At 27.8% G+C, this 19663-nt stretch overlaps 2 protein-coding genes across 2 annotated transcripts; both read right to left on the bottom strand.

Annotated features, from left to right (window-relative positions):
• Positions 1–5534: 5534 nt before the first annotated feature.
• Positions 5535–8533, bottom strand: LOC145831428 (uncharacterized). Its single transcript, XM_082938685.1, has 4 exons — positions 8443–8533; positions 7209–7522; positions 6633–6972; positions 5535–6374 (listed from the first exon to the last, which is right to left on the bottom strand). Exons 2-4 carry the CDS (start codon positions 7474–7476, stop codon positions 6089–6091), a joined length of 894 nt encoding a protein of 297 aa, XP_082794811.1. The 5' UTR covers positions 7477–7522; positions 8443–8533; the 3' UTR covers positions 5535–6088.
• A 3380-nt stretch (positions 8534–11913) lies between these two features.
• On the bottom strand, positions 11914–17892 carry LOC145832434 (major facilitator superfamily domain-containing protein 6-A-like). The gene is made up of 9 exons (XM_082939750.1): positions 17748–17892; positions 16833–17060; positions 16273–16590; positions 15711–16001; positions 14929–15104; positions 14551–14658; positions 14347–14487; positions 13451–13631; positions 11914–12690 (listed from the first exon to the last, which is right to left on the bottom strand). Exons 1-9 carry the CDS (start codon positions 17890–17892, stop codon positions 12482–12484), a joined length of 1797 nt encoding a protein of 598 aa, XP_082795876.1. The 3' UTR covers positions 11914–12481.
• Between the last annotated feature and the right edge of the window lie 1771 nt (positions 17893–19663).

The raw sequence follows: 19663 nt of genomic DNA on the forward strand, positions 1-19663 counted from the left end.
GTTGTTTAACTTTTATTTTAGTCACTTTTTTTATATAATTTGTGTGTTTTTCATATTTTCAGAGACAATTTGTTCACTTTAGAAAGTTTTTCGATTTCAATTTTTATCTGAGCTTTTATTTAAACAGACTGTCAGCTATACTTTTAAATAGTTTTTTCAAGGAACATGACCTACCAGTCATTCTGTGGCTTACAGTTTTTTATACTTTTGTAAACCGGTGTGAAAGTGAGGTGTATGTGTTTTTTTTTTCAGCTTTATGTTGTTATTTTCAGTAAGCAGCACTTGCTGTTTGTTGAGGTTGATTTTTATCAAAGTTTTTCCAAGACAGTTAATTTTTTATACAGTTTTTTATTTAAATTTATATATACCATTTAAAATATGTCCGAGTATTTTTTAGCTTTCGGAATTTTATTGTTCGCTTTAGAAAGCATTGCTTTTGCTGTTTTGAGAACGCAATTTTATCTGATCTATTATTTAAACACTCAGTCAGCTATATTTTTATTTATTATTTTTAATCTTATTTGTTTTTCAACATTTTAGAGTTGTTTTGATTACTTTACAAGAGCAGTAAATACTGCTCTTTGATTTTCATTTTTATCAAAACTTTTCTAAACCAAAAATCAGCTTTATTTTCTCATTTTGTTTTAGTAAATAAGAAACATAAAAATAGTAAGTAGCAGTAAATAACCAAATATGGCGAGACAGATTTAGTTTAGTTTTAAAAGGATTTAAAACAAAAGTTATATATATTTATATACTATAGTTTTCAATATTTTAAGCAAGTGTTTTACAACTTTTCAATTATTTTGAAAGTTAAATATTGTGCACTTTTTTTGGTGAAAGTAGCTGTTACTTTATTTTTTGATAGTTAGAAAATGAAGTACAAATGCTTAAAAAGTTTAAAGATAAATGAATATATTTACAAGTTTAAAACGTTTAAAGATATTGAAATAATACAATATAACATACAAACTTAACTAGTTTTTATGGGAACGGGTCAGAAAAGCACAGAGTGACACTTTAGCACGGATTGATAATTTAGCACGGAGTGAAACTTTGGCACGGAGTGACAATTTAGCACGGTGTGCCACTTAAGCACAGAATAACACTTAATCACAGACTGACACTTGAGCACGTAAATTATTTTTGCAACTTTATGCTTAAGTTTATGCTTAAATAAAATATGTACTATTATGTTTAAAAATCTAAAAACGAACTATGCAAGATGTAAACTAGAATTTAACGAGCTTTATATGCATTACCAAAACTAAAATAAACTTACAAACTTTATTGATTTATATTACTACATAATTTTCAACAAAAACATTTTGATACATTGACTTTCGTATTTTCGACATAAAACTGTTTTCATAAACCTAGCAATATACACAAGCTCAAGGTTTTTTAAAAAAGCTTTAATTAACTTTAATACGTTTAAACTTTAAGACTTAATTTTAAATAAAAAGTGAGATATATATTGGATAAAAAATATTGATAAACAATTTTTCTTTGTTTTTTACAAGCTCTGATAATTTTAAAGCCTAATAAAAGTTTACTTATTGCATTTTAAAACACACATATAGCTTTAAATATTATATTACAATAAATTCTTATTTTCCTTTTATTTCTACATGCACGCGTCTTGCAACTTTTTTATACATATCTATGTGTTATAAAAACTTTATTAATACTACTACAAGGGTGATAAAGTTAGTTCAACTATTTTTCACCCGTTCGGCTATACTATTGTTTTTGTTGTTTTGAAACTTCAAGAAACAGCTTAATTTAAAGTGCTACAAGTAAAAACTTTATTTATAATATTTTGAAGACGATACTTCGAAAGTTTTAAAACTAGTTATTGCATTTACTTGCTTGTTAACTTAATATTTATTAAGTACTTAAACATCATTTAAATGAACATTTCAAAAATTCTTAAATCATTTCGTGCTAGAATGTCACTCCGTGCTAAAGTGACGCCGTACTAAAAAGTCACTCCGTGCTAAAAAGTCTCTCCGTGTTAAAGTAACGCCGTGCTAAAAAGTCACTCCGAGCTAAAAAGTCTCTCCGTGTTAAAGTGACGCTGTGCTAAAAAGTCACTTCGTGCTAAAAAGTCTCTCCGTGTTAAAGTGACGCTGTGCTAAAAAGTCACTCCGTGCTAAAAAGTCTCTCCGTGTTGAAGTGACGCTGTGCTTTTCTGACACCTACCTAGTTTTTATTTGTTCGAATTGTTATTATTATTTTTAAAACTTTTATTGACTAAAATTTTATAATTATTCGTAAAAAAGGATTCAATCTAGTTGATTATAAACTAGTTTTGTAAAGTGTACGTGTTTAAAACTATAATAAAATATAACTAATTTTACATTACCAAACAGTTAAAGATAACAAATAAATTAACTACAGTTTTGTCTTCAAAGTTTATAACAAAAAGGTAATTTCAGTAAGAAGGAAATAAAAGTGTTTCGAATTCAAATAAATTAGAAAGTTGTAATTCAAACTAAGTTTATGTTAAAAATGTTAAGCTTGTAACAACTTGTGTAATGTCTTGGTAATAACAATTGATCTAACGCAGTGCTTCTGAAATGGGGTTCCGCGGAACCCTAGGGTTCCGCGACGCCTCTCAGGGGTTCCGCGAAGCCTTTCGACATTTAAAAAAGAAATTTGAAAGAAAAAAAAACATAAATCATTAAACTTCAAAAAAAATGGAACACATAAAATGGAAAACATATATGATTATAGCATTCATTGATCTGCTTAGTGTGTATCTAGCGGTAGGACTTTTAATGGGTATTCATTATTAATATGTGTCCTGTTTGCGCAAGTTTTTGAAAATTTTTTGAATTTCTATTTTTAGTGAAGTCATGAAATTACTGGTTATATCACTTTGGCAAATAATCAACAAAATCGGCGAAAGTCTGCAGAACAAGTCCGGACTTTCGTTTGCCGTGAGACAAGCTCAAATTTAACAAAAGGGTTGATCATGCCAATTCGATCGAATTGGCATGATCAACCCTTTTGTTAAATTAAAGCAAATAATGTAGGAGCAATCAAAACAACTTAAAAATGTTTACACAGTAAAACTAAGTAAAAAATCTTTATCAGAAACTTATTTCTGGTATATTATATTGTTTCAAATGCTGTAAAAATGTTTAAAAAGATGTCTATTAGCTTGATTTAAAATTTAATATGTATAAAAGCTTATTTTTACTTAAAAAATGCTACTATAATTTAAAAAAATCTTGTCAGGCCTATAAAATTTTAACAGAAATTGAACTTAAAATAGTTTTTTTAGACTTACATGATAAAAAATGATACTCTAAATTTCAAAAGTTGTGGCCAGGTCTTTAAAATTTCAACAGAAGTTGAGTTTGAAATAATTTTCTAAATTTACATGATAAAAATTTTTAAATGTCTATGTGTTAGCCAAGTTTTAAAGTTTGTTATTTAACTATTTAATGCTTTTTCTGTTTAACTATTATAACTCAATGATATTTTTTTTGATATTCATTTATAAAAAAACACCTAAAGAAAATGACAAAAATCTTTCAATATTCAAAAAATGATATTATTTTTGAATTGATGATTTTAAAATAAAGAATATAAAATAACGATTTGATTAATCATGGTTGTTTTTTTATGTAATTTCAAGATTAAATATAGCAATTTAAAATTGAGTTTCAAAGGGAAGGAGCTTTTAGAATTTTGGATATGTGCAATTTCAGAGTACCCCGTCTTAGTAAAGCGTGCAGTAAAATTTATTTTACTATTCACCACCACTTATCTTTGCGAGTCCGGCTTTTCGCATGTAACAAACTTTAAAACAAAGCAAAGGAACTGTATGGTGACTCCAACCTAATCTGCCTGTCTCCGTCTCAGTCTATCCAAAATCCAGCCGCGCATTGTCATGCTTGTTGCTAAGAGACAAGTTTAAGTTTCGCACTAAATGTTTTTTATTTATTTTTCGTTAGGCATCTTACCTGTTTATTACAGTAATCTGTGAATTCGATTAGGTTCATGCTCATTTCGTTAATGTTTGTAGCTCTCATTTTGTTTTTATTTTGCAAGGAAAGACTTTTATGACGTTGCGATTAATCATGTTTGTTTTCGTTTATTTATTATAGAATCATAAAATACCTATTGCCTCTAGCGCACTTTGAGTTTGACTCGACTTAATACTATTACAATTGGTATGATTTCTAACAATGATATAGTTTTGCCAAAGAAATCGTTTTTCACTGTAATTTTTGTTTTTTGCAGGAAATATTATATTAAACATTATATGTAAAATTAAATTAGGGGTTCCGCGGATAAGTTAAACTTTGGAAAAGGGTTCCGCCACTAGAAAAAAGTTAAGAAGCACTGATCTAACGGACACAGCTAGTTCTGGATCCAGTTTATTATAAATATTCTTATTTTTGTTGTTAGTATACATTTTTAAGTTTTCGTCAGTTTGTTACCTACCACAGAAGTGATAAAACTTTCTAGTCGACAGGCCAAATTTACCAGCAGTTCTTTTGTTGTCTGGACTTATTAGAAAATAAATCGTGGCTGGTAGCGTATTATTAGGAACTGTATATGTTTTCGTTCAAATTTCTGGACCAAAAGCTGTATTAAACGGTCATATAATAAATACTACTGGTAAGAAAAATGAAATTAAAGGCACAATTAAAAATACAGTATTTGTACAAAAGCTTAAAATCAGTTGTTTCGGTCAAGCTTAAGAAAATCGTTGCACGCCGGAGCTAAAAATCTTGGCGGATCAGGTCCGGCCCACGGACCGTGAATCAATCTCCAACATATGATTGTGAAATAAATCAAATTAGATAAAAAAAAACAGGCTTATTTATAAATATTAATGAGGTTGTTATTTTAATGTAGACTTTTCTATAAAAAGGAGATATGTCACTTCTAGTCTCAAGAAAGTTAAAGTATAAGAAACAATTGCATCTACAACTTCTTAATTGACAAGAGTTTAAATGTACTAAGAATATTTAAGATTGTGTTGAAGTAATAAACGTCTAACACTGTTTTACAACCTAGTCGTCTTAAATTTGACAATTAAGCTTCAAAAATTTTGCTTTAGTTTAGAGCAACAGATTTAAAGTTTATAGACGGAAATCAAAACTTTTTTTGTTTTTTTTTATTTTTTTGATATTTTTATTTTTCTCCTAAAATCAATTCCTTAGAATGTTTTTTTTTATTTAACTTTAATAACTCATAAACACACACACTTAATTACGCAAACTACAATTCAAAGAAAATGATTATCGGTATTTTGTAAAAACATAAGAAGTGTAGTAATTACTATGTACTTGTACATTTGGTTTAGCAAAACAAGTTTTTTATAAGTAAAGGTCGATAGGTGTAGAATAGTCTTAAATCAAAAGTATTCTTATTTTTGTACTTTAAAGCATTTAAACCAAAAAACTTACAAAGCAATTTGAAAAAGATTTAATAAATTGAAAAATTTCATTAGTTTTTTGTCTACTTAGCATATCTATTTAAATAAATGAAGTTAATTTACATATAAGCCAAAGCTTAGAGATTTAGCCATGTGAAAATTGTATTCTTTTAACACTGAATTATTAAAAATTATATGAAACGAAGTTTTATATTTTAAAGAGTAACTTTTTATTAATGATTATTAATTATGACATTCTTAATTAAAACATTATTTGGTTTAAATCATGGTATTAACAACAAAGTTTATATTAACTAATAAATTGACTTTCTTAAGATGAGATTAAAGTTAAAACATTTTTCTCATCTTATGCTTCTATGTGGAATTTTTAAACACAAAATATTTAAAAAGTTAAAGTAATTGTCACGTTACACATACTTTAATGAAAACTGTAAAACAAAAAATTTTAAACAATACAACAAACTTATAAAGTGAAAGTAATAAATTTTAACTACTACTTTCAGTGCAAGAGAACTTTTGTTTTATGTAAAACTTGAAAAAAACGGTTTCAGGTTTGATTGTAAGTTGCCAACTAGCTTTAGAAATATTTTACATTAGAATTAAATTTAAGAAATTAGTGTATTCAAAACGTAACAATTTATACAAGTAGTAGCTGTTAAAACTTATTTACAAACGTTTTTCACACAACCCATAACAATAAGCGCCTAATCTTCTTTTGTTTTTGTATGCAAAGTACGTGTGGGAGCATATTTCATTGTTCAACTTTGAAGTAGTTGCAATTATAATCGCGCAGTTTTCCCACTTGTAGTTAGGCTCCTCCGGGCTCCACTCTAAAACCCAGTTTGGATCGATTGAGTCGTTCAAAAATCGCCACCGCTGATCAGCTTGACTGTTTCTGATTCCAACCCAAAGGTTCTTGTCGTTGTGTGCTTTGATGGCCGCCAGTACTTTGCTGAAAATATTTGTGTGAAGTCTTTTCGTTTTATAATTAATATCAACTAGATTTTAAACTTTTGTGATCATAGAATTCAGTTAAATAACCTCAAATACTTAGTTAGTTCTAATGGAAAAATAATTATAAACAAAGCATTTTGAGTTTAATAAAGCAATGGTTAAAATTTAAAACTTTTCTAAAAAAATGAACATCTGTGATTAATTGCAAATACTATTAGTTTTAACAAAAAAGTTAATTCAAATTTTAAAAACCAACTCTTTCAAGCCCCATTTCGACTTCAAACTTTCCGAAATCAGATTGCCGCCTTGCTGTTCGCACATACTCTCAGCTTCCCACCAGTTGCCTTGGCGAGGCGTGACGAAATATTTGTAACTTACGTCACCAGTATACGTTGCATTTGCATTTACGTCATCAGCAGTCGTCTCATTTGCTATTACGTTATCAGCAGTCGTCTCATTTGGTATTACGTCATCAGCAGTCGTCTCTTTGGATATTACGTCATCAGCAGTCGTCCCATTTACAACCACGTCATCAGCAATCGTCCAATTTTTTGCTTTTTCAGAACGGCTTGAATTTGTTTTCGATTCTGACCTGCCTGGTAGTTTTAGCTTGTTGGTAACTCGTTTAATATTTCTTTGCTTGGATAATTTTTCGAAGCAACATAGTTATTTTATTCTTAGATGATTAGTATTGAAAAAAAAAACACTTTATTGTTGTTTAATACGAGCTATTGTATTAACAAAAGAAGTCATAAAAACATGTTCGATTAAAAAGATTTTATTACTAGGAAAATGCATAGGTCTTGTTTTCTTATCTTGCTCATGTACTAACCTGCTGGATTTACCTCAGGCAAAACTTTTTTCTCCAATCTTTGCAACCGTATAATGTGCTCAATGTTATTCAATTTAGCAGATGCAGCTAATAACTCATCATCAACTTTGATAAGTTTTTCTTGAACTGCCACCCAGAAAAAAGCAATGCACAAAATAAGTAAAATAGTCACAGAAATTAGTGTAAAAATCAAACAATCAGTTTTAAAATTTTTTTTACTTTTGTTTTTAGAAAGTCGGTGGTACAATATTACGTTCTTTTTCTCCATTCTCTTCTAATAAATTGTTTTTTCAAGTTTTTAAAAACTCTTATTTCTGCAAATTTGCACTAACTTAAAAGCTAAACATGAAATAATTTCATAAACATTAAAAAATATATATACATAGTTACAGCTCAAAAGAACTCTGCATAGATGATAATTGTTTTATATGATGTTTAATTTCGATAAACTATATTTCTTTTTTTATTTATAAAAGGCGTTACAAAACAAGTTTAAATAAAAAGCAAATATACAGCTTTTTTATTTTCTAACCTACAAACAAAAAACAAATCAACTAATTTAGTTATAATACTACTTTAAAAATCTTAATTTAAAACTTAGTTTAGTTTTAAAACTAAGTATAAAAAGTTCTAGAAAAAAGTAAACATCAAAAAAAAACATAGATAATAAGCTCATTAAAATAAAGTTTTCTTGAAGTATTGTTTTCAATGTAAATAGAATTCTAGCAATGTTTCTCACATGTTTTTATCAAGCTACTGTCTAAATTGTTTGTTGTAATTTATTGTACAGTGCTTCAAATTTAAACAAACAGTAAATAAATTGAAATAAGCTGTACTTTCTTATAACTACAATGTACAGTACTTATATTTAAATAATGTTTTTTATAGTGGTTTGCACGTAGATAAGACTTCCTGAATGACTTAAAAATTTGACAGAACAATTAAACTTTAAGCAAACACTGTATTAAATTCTTAATAAGATTTCATTACTAACGATTGTATAAGACTTTTATTAGAAGTTTTATGTTCCTTAAGTATTTACAAAAGTACTTTACTAGTATGCCTAATTTGTTGATTTCTTTTTCAAAGACCACAGTAATACGTAATTAAAATAATAAACAGTACAATTCTTTTGGTTTAAATTGTTAAATATTTCTAGTTTGCTTAAAAAATTGAACTGTAAAGCAGAACTAAAATAATACTGACGTACTTTTTGACTAAATAGTTTACTTACCGAAAACGTTTCCAATGTGTTCACTATACATTAATATTAAACATTTAATGTTTTTACTTAACTATTTGAAAAAAAAAGTAATGTTTAAAAATTTGTTTAAAAACTGTAGAATATTTATAAAAATAAGAGTTATAATAGTTTATTCTTTTAAGACTTTAATTAGTAAACTAAGTTTCGGTCAAAGATGTCGCCAATGTTTTAATAAAATTTAAAAAAAGATATGTTTACCAAACATGAAAATAGTATGTAACCAAAAGTAAGAAATTAGACAAAAATAAATGTTTACTTTTAAAACAAAACAAATTTTAATCTTAAAGTTAAATGTATGGTAAAATTTATATTTCAGTTAAGTTTCTGCTTAGTAATTAATAGTTAAAAAGGATTTAATAAAAATCAAACTAATAAAAACCTAGATGCAGGTTTACTTTTTCATCTTCCAAGCTTTAAAAAATAAACATTGTTTAAATTAAATGATAGTTGTTAATAGTATAAGTGTTTTAAGTTAAAATACATTCTTATGTGGTTAATTTGAATCATGACGCATCTATTGAAGATTTAAAAAAATATATGCTTGTAATAATTATGAAAGTTTGAAATTTTGCTTGAATGAATGCTTTTTTCAAAAATTTTTAGTTTGCTGAAAATAGTTTATACAAAAAAACTTTTTAAGAACATACATATAACCAATTCTACGGACAACTTAATAATTAAGTTTTGAAGTGTAGCTTTTTGAAGTGCGGGCAGGAATAGAAGAGTTCATATCGTTTATTTAGGCTTTTACCCTTCTGTCGGCTTTGGCAAATGCGACTTTTTAAAGTATGCAAGTAATGTAAATATTGTGCAAGTTTTTTGCTTTACCATTATGGTGGATTATTTCCCAGCATATATAAAATCAATATTGTTATTTTTAAGTTTCCAGATTTGTTTCAATAATTCCGTGCCTATTCTTTGTAATTTTGAAAATCACTGATATGGTTGTACCATTATTTTTTTTAAGTTTCTCCTGTTGAGCCCAAATGATTAAATACTTTTTTGACTGTTTTTTTTTTGTTGTTATTTTTTAAAATAGTTTTTTCAAGATTTGTGTTAGTTTAATTTCTTAGTTTTGTTTAAATAATTTTTTGATTGTTAAACATATCTTTCTAGATTTTATATAAGTAATGACGAGGTTTTTGACCGTAACTTAATTTAATAATTAAAGTCTTGAAAGATTAAACTATAATACGTCTCCTCTAGAAGTAGAGATCTTTTTATATATTTTTCAATAAATCAAAAAACATAAAAATAAGGATTACTTTAATAAACAAAAACAAATTTTTACTAGTCAATGAATATATGTATTTTGAAGCTTATAAGTAAATAATTTAAAACGAAAGTATTATTACTGGTGTTTACTTATAAGTTATACTTAATAATTGTTTGTTTTAATTTAAAATAGTTGATAAACCTGTAAAGGAGGAACTTTAAAACTGATTAAACTTTTATTCTCTTTTAAGTAAAAAACTGTTTTTGTTTAACTTATACTTCTGTGACAAAATTTAACTAAAATAGATTTAGGAAATAAAAACATTGCGTTTTAATAAAATATTTTAACTAATTTTAATTAAAATTTCTCAATCATTTCTACAAAAGTAACAACTATAAGAGTTTACGTAACCTAAAGTTAAAGATTAAAGTAAACTTTGAAAATATCTTTACTAGGCTATATAAAAATTTTAAATTAGCTATCTGACAATCATTTACAGTTTTAACTTTTTATGCAAACTATATGCAACAATTATACCGTTTTGTTCATGTTTACAACTTTAAGTCAAGTTTGTTTTTCAAAAGTTGAAGTGTTTTTGAGTGTTTTTAAGTTCTGAAGTACGTGATATTGCTGTTTCAATTAATTTTAAAACACGAAATTTTACAATTTGTTTTTATATTTTGATTAGTTTTAAGTTCTAAAACAACTCGAACTTTAAAAGTAAGTAAGGGTCTATAGTTCCAGTAGAAGTAAAGTTTAAATAGTTTTTGTAATCTTTATTTTGTCGGGTAAACTTACACAAAGGTAAGTACTGTGTTAAAAGGTTGATCAGAACAGTTTTTGTGAAAAAATAAAACTAATTTGTTTTAATTAAAAAATTCTTTGTTTAATGTTTTCTATCGTCATGCTTATATTAGTATCATGTACTACAAACAAAAACTTAATAACAAAAAGAGCTTTATTTAACATAAAAAACATTTCAATAAGTATATAGTAAACACAAAAGAGAGAATTATGTTTATGATTATTAGCTAAAATTTTGCGCCTATACAAATATTTAGTTTTTTTTTTAGTTAACTTTGCTTTGTTATATTAAGTGAGTAATAATTATAAGCTTGTTTATACAAAGGAAATAATATACTTAGGCTTTAATTAATTGTTGTTATAAGATTTTTATACTTGTTTAGAAGGTAACTTATTTTCTAGAGTTATTCTCTTAATTTAAAACACCTACTAAGATACGATCCTCGACAAAACATTATATATCCGTGGAGTATGACTTGATAACAGAAAGGATTTTTCGTACACCAGGAACTTTGACTAAACTTTTGAGTCCTTTTTTGTCGTCCAATAATCAATAAAATACTTTATAAATATTTCTATAAACTTTTCATCGGTAAAAAAATATTTCGTAAGTTTTTAAAATGTTTATTAAATGCATATTTAATGCAAACTGCAATGAAAGTATGTTTTATTTAAAATAAAGTTTGTAAGTAAACTATGAAATAAGTGAATAAATAACTATTTTTTAAATTTCATAAGACAAAATGATTTATAAAAATAAGCTTAAAAATACTTCTAGTATAAACAACAAAATTTCAAGAACTTTTTAGTTTAAAAAAGCTTAAAATATTTTTTAACTAAACGATAGACCAAAATGATTTTTTTAAGTTATAAAATAAAATTCATACTCACTAAAGTTTAAAAACCTTAAAAAACTAAAATATTTACAAAAACTGAAACAACCTCTAAATTTCAAAATGAATATTATACAACTTAAATCATTATCTAATCATATTATGGCTATTAATACAAACAACAGACAATATTTTATTTGTTTAATCTTTGTATTGATTGTTTACTTTATCATAAAAATATATAGCACAAAACTTTATTTGCAGCTAAATAACAGTTAGTTAAAAAATATTTGTATGTCGATTTTTTTCTTTTATGAACAGGTTTTTTTAATCGTTTAAAACTACAAATTTCGAAAACAAAAAAAAAAGATTTTTCATTGTAAAAAAATTTTTATACGATATTTTATTTCGATGGAAAATTTTCAAATAGCTTAGATGTTACAGTTTTTTAAGGCAAAATAGTCGTTTTACTTGTGGTCTTTCAACAATACCTATAAAAGTTCTGCAACGCAGAAAGCTAGGTAATGCAACATGTCTTTGATTTTTTTTTGTATAGTTGAAAACAAACATGCTTAGTTATGATAAACTTTAATGTTAACATTAGTATAATCAAGTAATGTACACAAAATAGAAACAATAAAAAAAAAGCTAACACTTGTGATAAAGTCAAGCAACATCAAAACTGCAATATATACTATGGCGGTAAGAGCTATGAATAAGAATTACAATAAAATTAAAACTTTTTTAAAGTTTCGGCTAAAATAATTCGAAAGAACATTTATGAGTTTTACAAAACATTTATAAAAAAGTTTCAGTCAATACAAATAAACAAGAGCTTCAAAGTTATCAAAACAAGTTAGTAATATTGCTATTGAAATTTTCAACGATAGCTAACTTATTTACTAACACTAATGACTGATATACAAAGTAAAAATAAAGGGAAAAAAAGTTAAAATTAAAACATAAGTTATCTTTAGTTTCCATACAAATAAAATTAGTAAAATTTTGTTGTTTTCATTAAAGTCTGCCGTATCAGTAAACAAGCTTGAAAACTATTAGACAATAAAAAAACAACGAAAAATGGGAACTCAAAGTTTTAAGTGAAAAAAAGGTACTAAACAAAGCTGAATATCACACAAGCTGTATACTCTTCAAATCACGCTTTCGCATACGACTTCTCCTTTGAATTTCCCACGTCTTCCAGCAAAATTTCGTTCTTCTTCTCTTCGGGCGACCGACACACATACACGAAGAAGCAGTAGTGGAGGTTGACAGCAGTGGAGACGATGAAGCATATGAGGAACATCTTGTCGCCTCCGAGCTGGTCGTACATGACTCCTCCCATCAGCGATGCCAACCCGTAACCTGCGGTGAAAATAAGGAGGTTTGGGGAAGAAGTTGCATAATACAGTTGTTTTCCTAGGCACCTTGCAAAATTTACTGCTTAAATTAAGTTTTATCCGTTTTACACCGAGTAATAAGTAAACTGCATTTATTTTTTTAAATTATGACTTTGCTTAATTTCTTTTCATTAATCATATTAATATTATGTTTTGTTTTATTTTATTCAATTAATAGAACACTTTTTTTGTAACATTCACTCCCTGTCGAAATTTAGTAAGTAGCTCTTAAAGGACCTAACTATCCAATGTATCACCAGGTAGTTTTTTATTCTGATTTATTTATGAGGATAAGTACACTATTTAAAATCATTTAACTTTAAATTTTAATTTAAAAAAGAAAATAAAGCTCTTAAAACATACAGACTCTTTAAGCTTGTGTAAACTAAAAGCGTTTTAATTATAGTTATCAAAACATTTTGCATATGAAACTTTTTTTTTTAACCTAATGTTAGGTAAATATTATAACAAGCTACGAGCTTTTTACATGTTTTGGTAAAATGGTTTATTCTAGTAACAGTAAGGTTTAACTTGAAAGTTTAATTTATCTGCATAATTTTTTAATTGTTTTTAGTAACAATATACTTTAAAAATTGAATTTTACACAAAAGAAAAACTAAAACTTCGGACATGACATTTCATTAACCTTATTTAATGTAGAAAAACATTTTATGCTTAGCATCAAACAACAATACTCTATCAGACAAATTATTTGCAGCACTAACCGATTCCCCACGCCCCCATGCTGACCACCCCCATGATGGTGGCGGTCGATCCGATTTCGCTCAACTTCGCCGCGTAGTTGCACACCCCCGTCCACGTGAGCGCCCACGAAAATCCCCTGATCTGCTCCGCCAACACGAAATGCCACGGCTCAGTGCACAACGTGTATATGAAAAGTTTTACCTGAAAAATGATTGAACTTATTTCTAAAAATTACTTTCTGTTTAAAAAATGCGGTTGTTTTAGTTTTTTCATAAGCAAAGGTTTATTTTGTTTAAACTTTGAATCTAAATTTTGATTTAGTGTTATGAGTTTTATTATCGAAAAGAACTTTATTATATTTAAAATTTATTCACAATTTAAAATTATTTACTTTTTATTTTCTAGAAATTTATTAAACATCTAAAGCTTGTCGGTTTACTTAATCCCATTAAGTTATAAACGTTTTTAATTTCAAATTTAGCTTTTTAACGGGGACTAAGTAATCCAAATGGCTTTAGGTGTTATCTTTTTTTTTAGTCCAAGATGTAGTAACTTTAAATCACAAATAGTTTTTAAAGGTTACGAGTGTTTTAAAAAAAGTTTTTAATTTGTGTACAAGTTGTCTTTTGTTGTCTATAATCAATGTTATGCATTAAATATGACAAATCTAAAAAAAAAGTGCTATTTTCTATAGTTGCTACAGTTTATAATAAGCAAATTTTAGTATAAACAGTATACTAAGGCTTTTTTGATTATCGATGCTTTTTTGTATAATATTATTTATAAAGAAAAAAAAAAGTTATTAAGTTAAAAAAAGGCTATAAATTTTTGTGCGTTTAGCGGTTTACCTCTAAAAACATTAATATGTTTGAAACGTACTTAATTTAAAAGTTTTTTAAATATATCTTCAACTTACTGCCAACATTTGAACACCGAAAGTCATCACTTTGACCGGACCGAACCTTTTTATGATTTTCGTTGAAGCTACATACGTTATAACATCTGAGAAAGTGCAAAGACCAATAGACAAACCCATTATGGTTCCTGATGCATTAACCTTTAGTTATAAGTAAGCAAATATGTTTCATTAAAAACCTTATACTTTAAATAACATATTTACCTTGTCTTTACTGTAAACAAAAGCGTAGATTTCTCCCACGCCCAACGTGAAGCCAACGAGCGTGGCAAAAACGACCAATAGAAAAACGTGAGGGTTTCGCAACAGGTTCTGTGTTTTGAATGAGATAGTAAATAGCTGGCATCGGCAACAAAAAAAGACTTTTTTAAGGTAGTAGTGCTTAAAGACAAATATTAAGTAACTTAATTGTCAACTGTTTAAAATTTTGGTTCAAGTATACATGATTTATGATGTTTTTTCTTGCTTAAAATTTTTAATTGAAAATTAAAGCAATTTTTTAAGTAAAATGGTAAAAACAAAATTTTTCTTTTTTAGTTAAAGAGTGTAAAACTAATAGCTGAGGGCATCATAAAACTTTACTTTTGTACTTTTTGCGGGCGGTATTTCGGTTTCCTTCTTGTATTTTTGTTTTGAATTTTTATCGTTACATTTAACAGATAAACTTAATGATAAGTAGCTTATCGCTGCTAGAATGAACACGGGTGCGAACTGTAAATTAGTATCTGCATACTCCGGAAACTTTTCAACTAGCATATCTGTTGAAAAATATTTATTTTTAATATAAGGTTTTAAGCTAAGTTTTGGTAAAAATATATCTAACAAAAAAATAGTTGCTTGTTTAGAACTGCAATAGGCAAAATGATCTTTTGTAGAATCCAAAAATAATTTGCAATTTAGTATCACTACTTTTTTATTTTTAATATATTTGTTTAGTACTTACAGCTATAATTACTTGATATCTAGCCTTTAAAATGAAATTAATTTAAGCGAAAAGTTTTAAGTACTAAGCAAATTTTAAAAAGGTAAAATGTAGTGATTTTAAGCTGCAAACTGTTTTTGAACATAATAAAATCCCATTTGATTATAAAGCTTGTAGAATAATATGCCGGTATGAAGGTATTGCTTGTGGTAACATGTTTAAACTAAACAAAACGTAGAATCATGAAAATAACTTTTAAATAACAACCTTTAAATTCATTTTACCCATAACATTTTTTTAACTTTGTAAACAAGACCGTTAGTACAGTATAGTAAATTGTATAAATTAACAGAAGTAATTGTGTGTATTAAAAACATTTCATACCAGTTTTCTAAATAAATTTTGAAAATTTCATAACATAAAACGTATTTGAAAAATCAACCTTTCAGAAACCCAGCCAAAAGCGTCCCAAGTCCGAACCCCACCGATCCCCACAACCGTTGAAAGCCAAAATGGTGGCTCTTGCCCTCTGGAAGGTTGCACAGCACGTACGAATCGATCAAACACTGGGCGGACAGAATGCCCAGTGATATGACGAGGTTCAAGAAGAGAAAGAGCCAGAACGTCTTGTCGTAGACCGAATCTTCGAGCACTTCGCTGGAGCACACACACTTTAGTTCGGTGGAAGAATTTATGAGGTCGTTCTTCATCGAGCTGGTGTCGACTACCTGTCCTGAAAAATATGAATGTAGAACATGCTTCTGACTATCTTTGAAACGTTTAAAATGGTTATAAAAATATAATAAAGAAAATTTAGACTTTTATTTTTATTATATCATTCATTTATTTACAGTAGAACAAATTAAACTCAAGGTTTGTAAGTTTCGTATTAGATGAAGATTTTCTGTACACATGCGTGTTTCATTAAATAGCTTTTTTATGAAGTTGCTTTGCTTTTTTTTAACTAATAAACTTTTTTCTTGAAATCTACACAATTCAAAAACCTAAAATGACGGACATGTTTCCGCTCGTGTCCTCCACGCACGACCTGAACGTGCACGCGTAACCGTTCGTGACGTCGTTATCGTGCGGCGCGAAGAACGATGACGTCATGTCGTCGCACAGCTCGTCCGACGTCAGATCGCCGAAGGGACGGGTCATGTTGTCGAAGGGGATTATTTCGTGGGTGGCGGGCGGATCGTGCACGCACAGGGATCTGACTTGCGATTGGATGAGGAAGCTGTAGCACCTGGTTTGCTGCTTGTCCGCCGAGAAGTATCCAGGGTAGAACGGAGCCATCTCGCACGATACTTGCGTAATCTCTGTTTGTAGATTTATAAAAAATATTTTTTTTTTGTTTTTATCATAGACCTGTTTAAAACTTATTTGAAAATAAAAATAACAGACAAGTATTAACAATTCTTAGCAGCTACTAAAAAGACTGAAATTTAAAATTGTTATAAATACATCGCTATTATTGCTACTTTAAAAAAAACTGATGCCTCTTAAAACATGAACTTTATTGTATTAATAAAAATTTAATGATGAAAAAACAAGCTCCAACCTTGCTGGTTCGGTATGAAAACGACGGCGGCCATCGCAATAGCGCACAAAGTGTAAACCCACGCGATGACGCTGGCGGGCCGCTTCAGCTTGTCGCTGACAACTCCGAGCAGCGGAGGGCTGAACACTCCGAAAATGCGGTCGATCATCAGAACCAAGCCGGTTTGAGTTGTGGTCAGACCCATGTGCTTGGTGAACAGCGAGCGGTAAGAAAGAGTCGGTCCCTGTCCTTGGTAAAAGATATAAGTGTATCAATAATGCTTACAAGTGTTTTGTAATCAAAGCAAGTTGTTCAAAAAATTAAGTTAGTCAAGAAGAGCAGGTGTCTTCAAAATTCGAAATTTTGTAAAAAACTAGCGGTAAGAAGGTGTTGGCCCTTGATTTTGAAATGAGTAAACAATAGTTAAAAAATAAGTATATGCCACATTGCTTACAAGCGTTTTTTTACTAAAACAAGATGATGGTAAAAAAGTAAGTCAATCAAGTAAAAAAGGCGTTAGCAAGTTGCGACTTGCTAAGAAAAAGTTCGTGATCAGCGGCGTGTTTTAATCCTAAAAATATAATAATACAGAAGTATAAAGTTTAAGCTTTTTATGATGAAAGTATAGTGTTTACTTATGTGAGTAAAATGCTATCAATCTTTTAATTTCTTACTCAGTTGCTGTAATATATGACTTTTAGTTTGTTTGTTTTGAAGTAGACTTTTTTTTTAAATACTGTTAACCGGAATTTTTTTCTAATCTGCCTCACCAGATTTCTCATTAAATCTTGCCCGTTACTCAAAGGCTGTCGACCTCTGAAGTAGAGCGAAAAACAAGTACAGTTTAAGAAAAAAACAAAATATTAAAACAAGCTTAATAACCTATGAGAATTTAAACTTGTCAATTAGACTTAAGTTATTACTCTAAATTCTAACCGAACATGAAGAAACCATAGACAAGTTTCAGGGGAATTGTTTCTTTGACGCAGGTGAAGCAGCAGGAAGATCTCTCTTCTTTTTCGTCTTCCGTTGAAGACACTCTTTCAATCCAAATCGTTTCCTCCTCATCCGTGTCTTTCATACTCTAGAAGCTTTTATAAATAAAATTAACCTAAAATTATTTTGTTGCTTAAAAGTATAAAGCTACTGAGATCTTCGAGTAAAGTTACTAACTCATAGTTTTTTTTTAATATAAATTGTCTTCTAAAAACTAAATATAAAAAACGACCATATCAAAGACAATACTACGCGTTTTCAACTAGTTTTATTTTTACGGCAGTTTAACAAACAGTATATAACAAACATAAATTATAGTTGACATATCGTTAATGTAACGCACTTTTAACCCATGCATAACACACACGAAACGCGTACCTTACATCTATGAGAGAACCTTTACCTTTTTGATAAAAATAATAGCAAATATGTCATTATTTTGAACTAAAATAATATCTACTTTACTTAGAAACTTAGTTAAAACAACTAAATATAAAAAAGTTTTAAAATTATTTTACTTTTTCTGTTGGTTTGTAATTTATTCAACTTCTGTAGCTTTAAAAAAAAACTTAAACAAATAACTAATACAGTAAAAGGACATTTTAGGCATGTAAACAAATAAGCAATGAAGTCACATGTAAGAACAAAATGGTTCGCAGACATTTAATTAATCAACAGTCATTTGATCTAATTGCTCTGAAAAGAAAAAAAAAAAGAACAATAAAGCTGAAACAGGCGCAACGTATATGGTAAAAGTTCACTGCAAAGCATTGCAAATTTAAAACTACCACTTTGTACCATTATCATGACTTGTTGTTACTAAGAACAATACTCTGTGTAATTTTTTTAAGTAATTCTGTTATTTCAAAAAATTGAATATAAAAAAGCCAGTTACTGTGAATTAAAAAAACTTAAGCTACAAGTAAATAGGTTTTAGCTCAAAATTAATATTTATTATGAATACAAGTAAAAAAGTATTACTTCAATGAAAAAATTGGCTTAGTATATTCAACATACATCCTGTCTTTCTTTGATAAACTAATATAGTATACTTGCTTTAGTCATATTGAAATCATACTTATTCATTTAACAGTTTCCGTTTAATAAAACATTATAAACTTAAAAAAAAACAGTTTTTGAATCCAGTTATTTTTGAGATTTAGTATGTACCTCTTCAAATGCGTACCTAATCGATATCCATACTGATTATATTTTTTACTGAATAATTGATTTTTTATCTAAGTCGTTTTGAATAAAATAAACAACAGTCTGAAGTTGACAAAAGGTGTGAATACTTAAAAAAAAACCGTTAACAAAAATTTAATGAATAAAACTGACTCATGTTTTTGTAATTATTCGTTATTACTATTTACATGTCGATTAAAACAACAAAATTTAGTATTTAGCATGACGTGGATATGATGTAACACAAGTCATGTTTATTGAAGGTTACAGACTTAATTATAATTCTACATAAAAATATTATACTGTTTTTTCTTCTAAACTGATTTAAAATCTTAGAAAAAAAAGTTATACTTTAACAATTTTTTATTTGCTAAGTTTTTTTATTGTTTAACTTGAATTTGTTAATAAAACCATTTTCAGTTATCAATCTGTTAAGAAAACAACTCAAAAGTCTTAAAAAAAAATTTTATAATAAAAAAAAAAGAAAATTTCATGAATTAGTAAAAACTTTTCAAACAAACATACTGATATAATAAGGATTTTATTATGTAACTTTATAACCTTGTTTTATAAAAATACTGAATAAACATATGGCATATCTAAAGAACTAAAGCTGGTTTTTAAGTTTTTCAAACATAAAACAAATACTATTAAAAAAGGTAACGCTGTAT

This window comes from Thalia democratica, chromosome 3 (genome assembly GCF_965202585.1).
Source record: "Thalia democratica chromosome 3, ktThaDemo2.hap1.1, whole genome shotgun sequence".
Taxonomy (NCBI): Eukaryota; Metazoa; Chordata; class Thaliacea; order Salpida; family Salpidae; genus Thalia; species Thalia democratica.

Excerpts from the sequence above, each read along its gene's own strand:
- LOC145832434 (XM_082939750.1), bottom strand. The coding sequence starts at position 17,892 with ATGAAAGACACGGATGAGGAGGAAACGATTTGGATTGAAAGAGTGTCT. Across the intron at positions 15,105-15,710 it reads TTTGGCTGGGTTTCTGAAAG|ATATGCTAGTTGAAAAGTTT; the intron begins GTTGATTTTTCA and ends ATTTTTCAACAG. Across the intron at positions 12,691-13,450 it reads CATGGGGGCGTGGGGAATCG|GTTACGGGTTGGCATCGCTG; the intron begins GTTAGTGCTGCA and ends TTTTCACCGCAG.
- LOC145831428 (XM_082938685.1), bottom strand. The coding sequence starts at position 7,476 with ATGGAGAAAAAGAACGTAATATTGTACCACCGACTTTCTAAAAACAAA. Across the intron at positions 6,973-7,208 it reads GCCTGAGGTAAATCCAGCAG|GCAGGTCAGAATCGAAAACA; the intron begins GTTAGTACATGA and ends TAAAACTACCAG. Across the intron at positions 6,375-6,632 it reads TCGAAATGGGGCTTGAAAGA|CAAAGTACTGGCGGCCATCA; the intron begins GTTGGTTTTTAA and ends AAATATTTTCAG.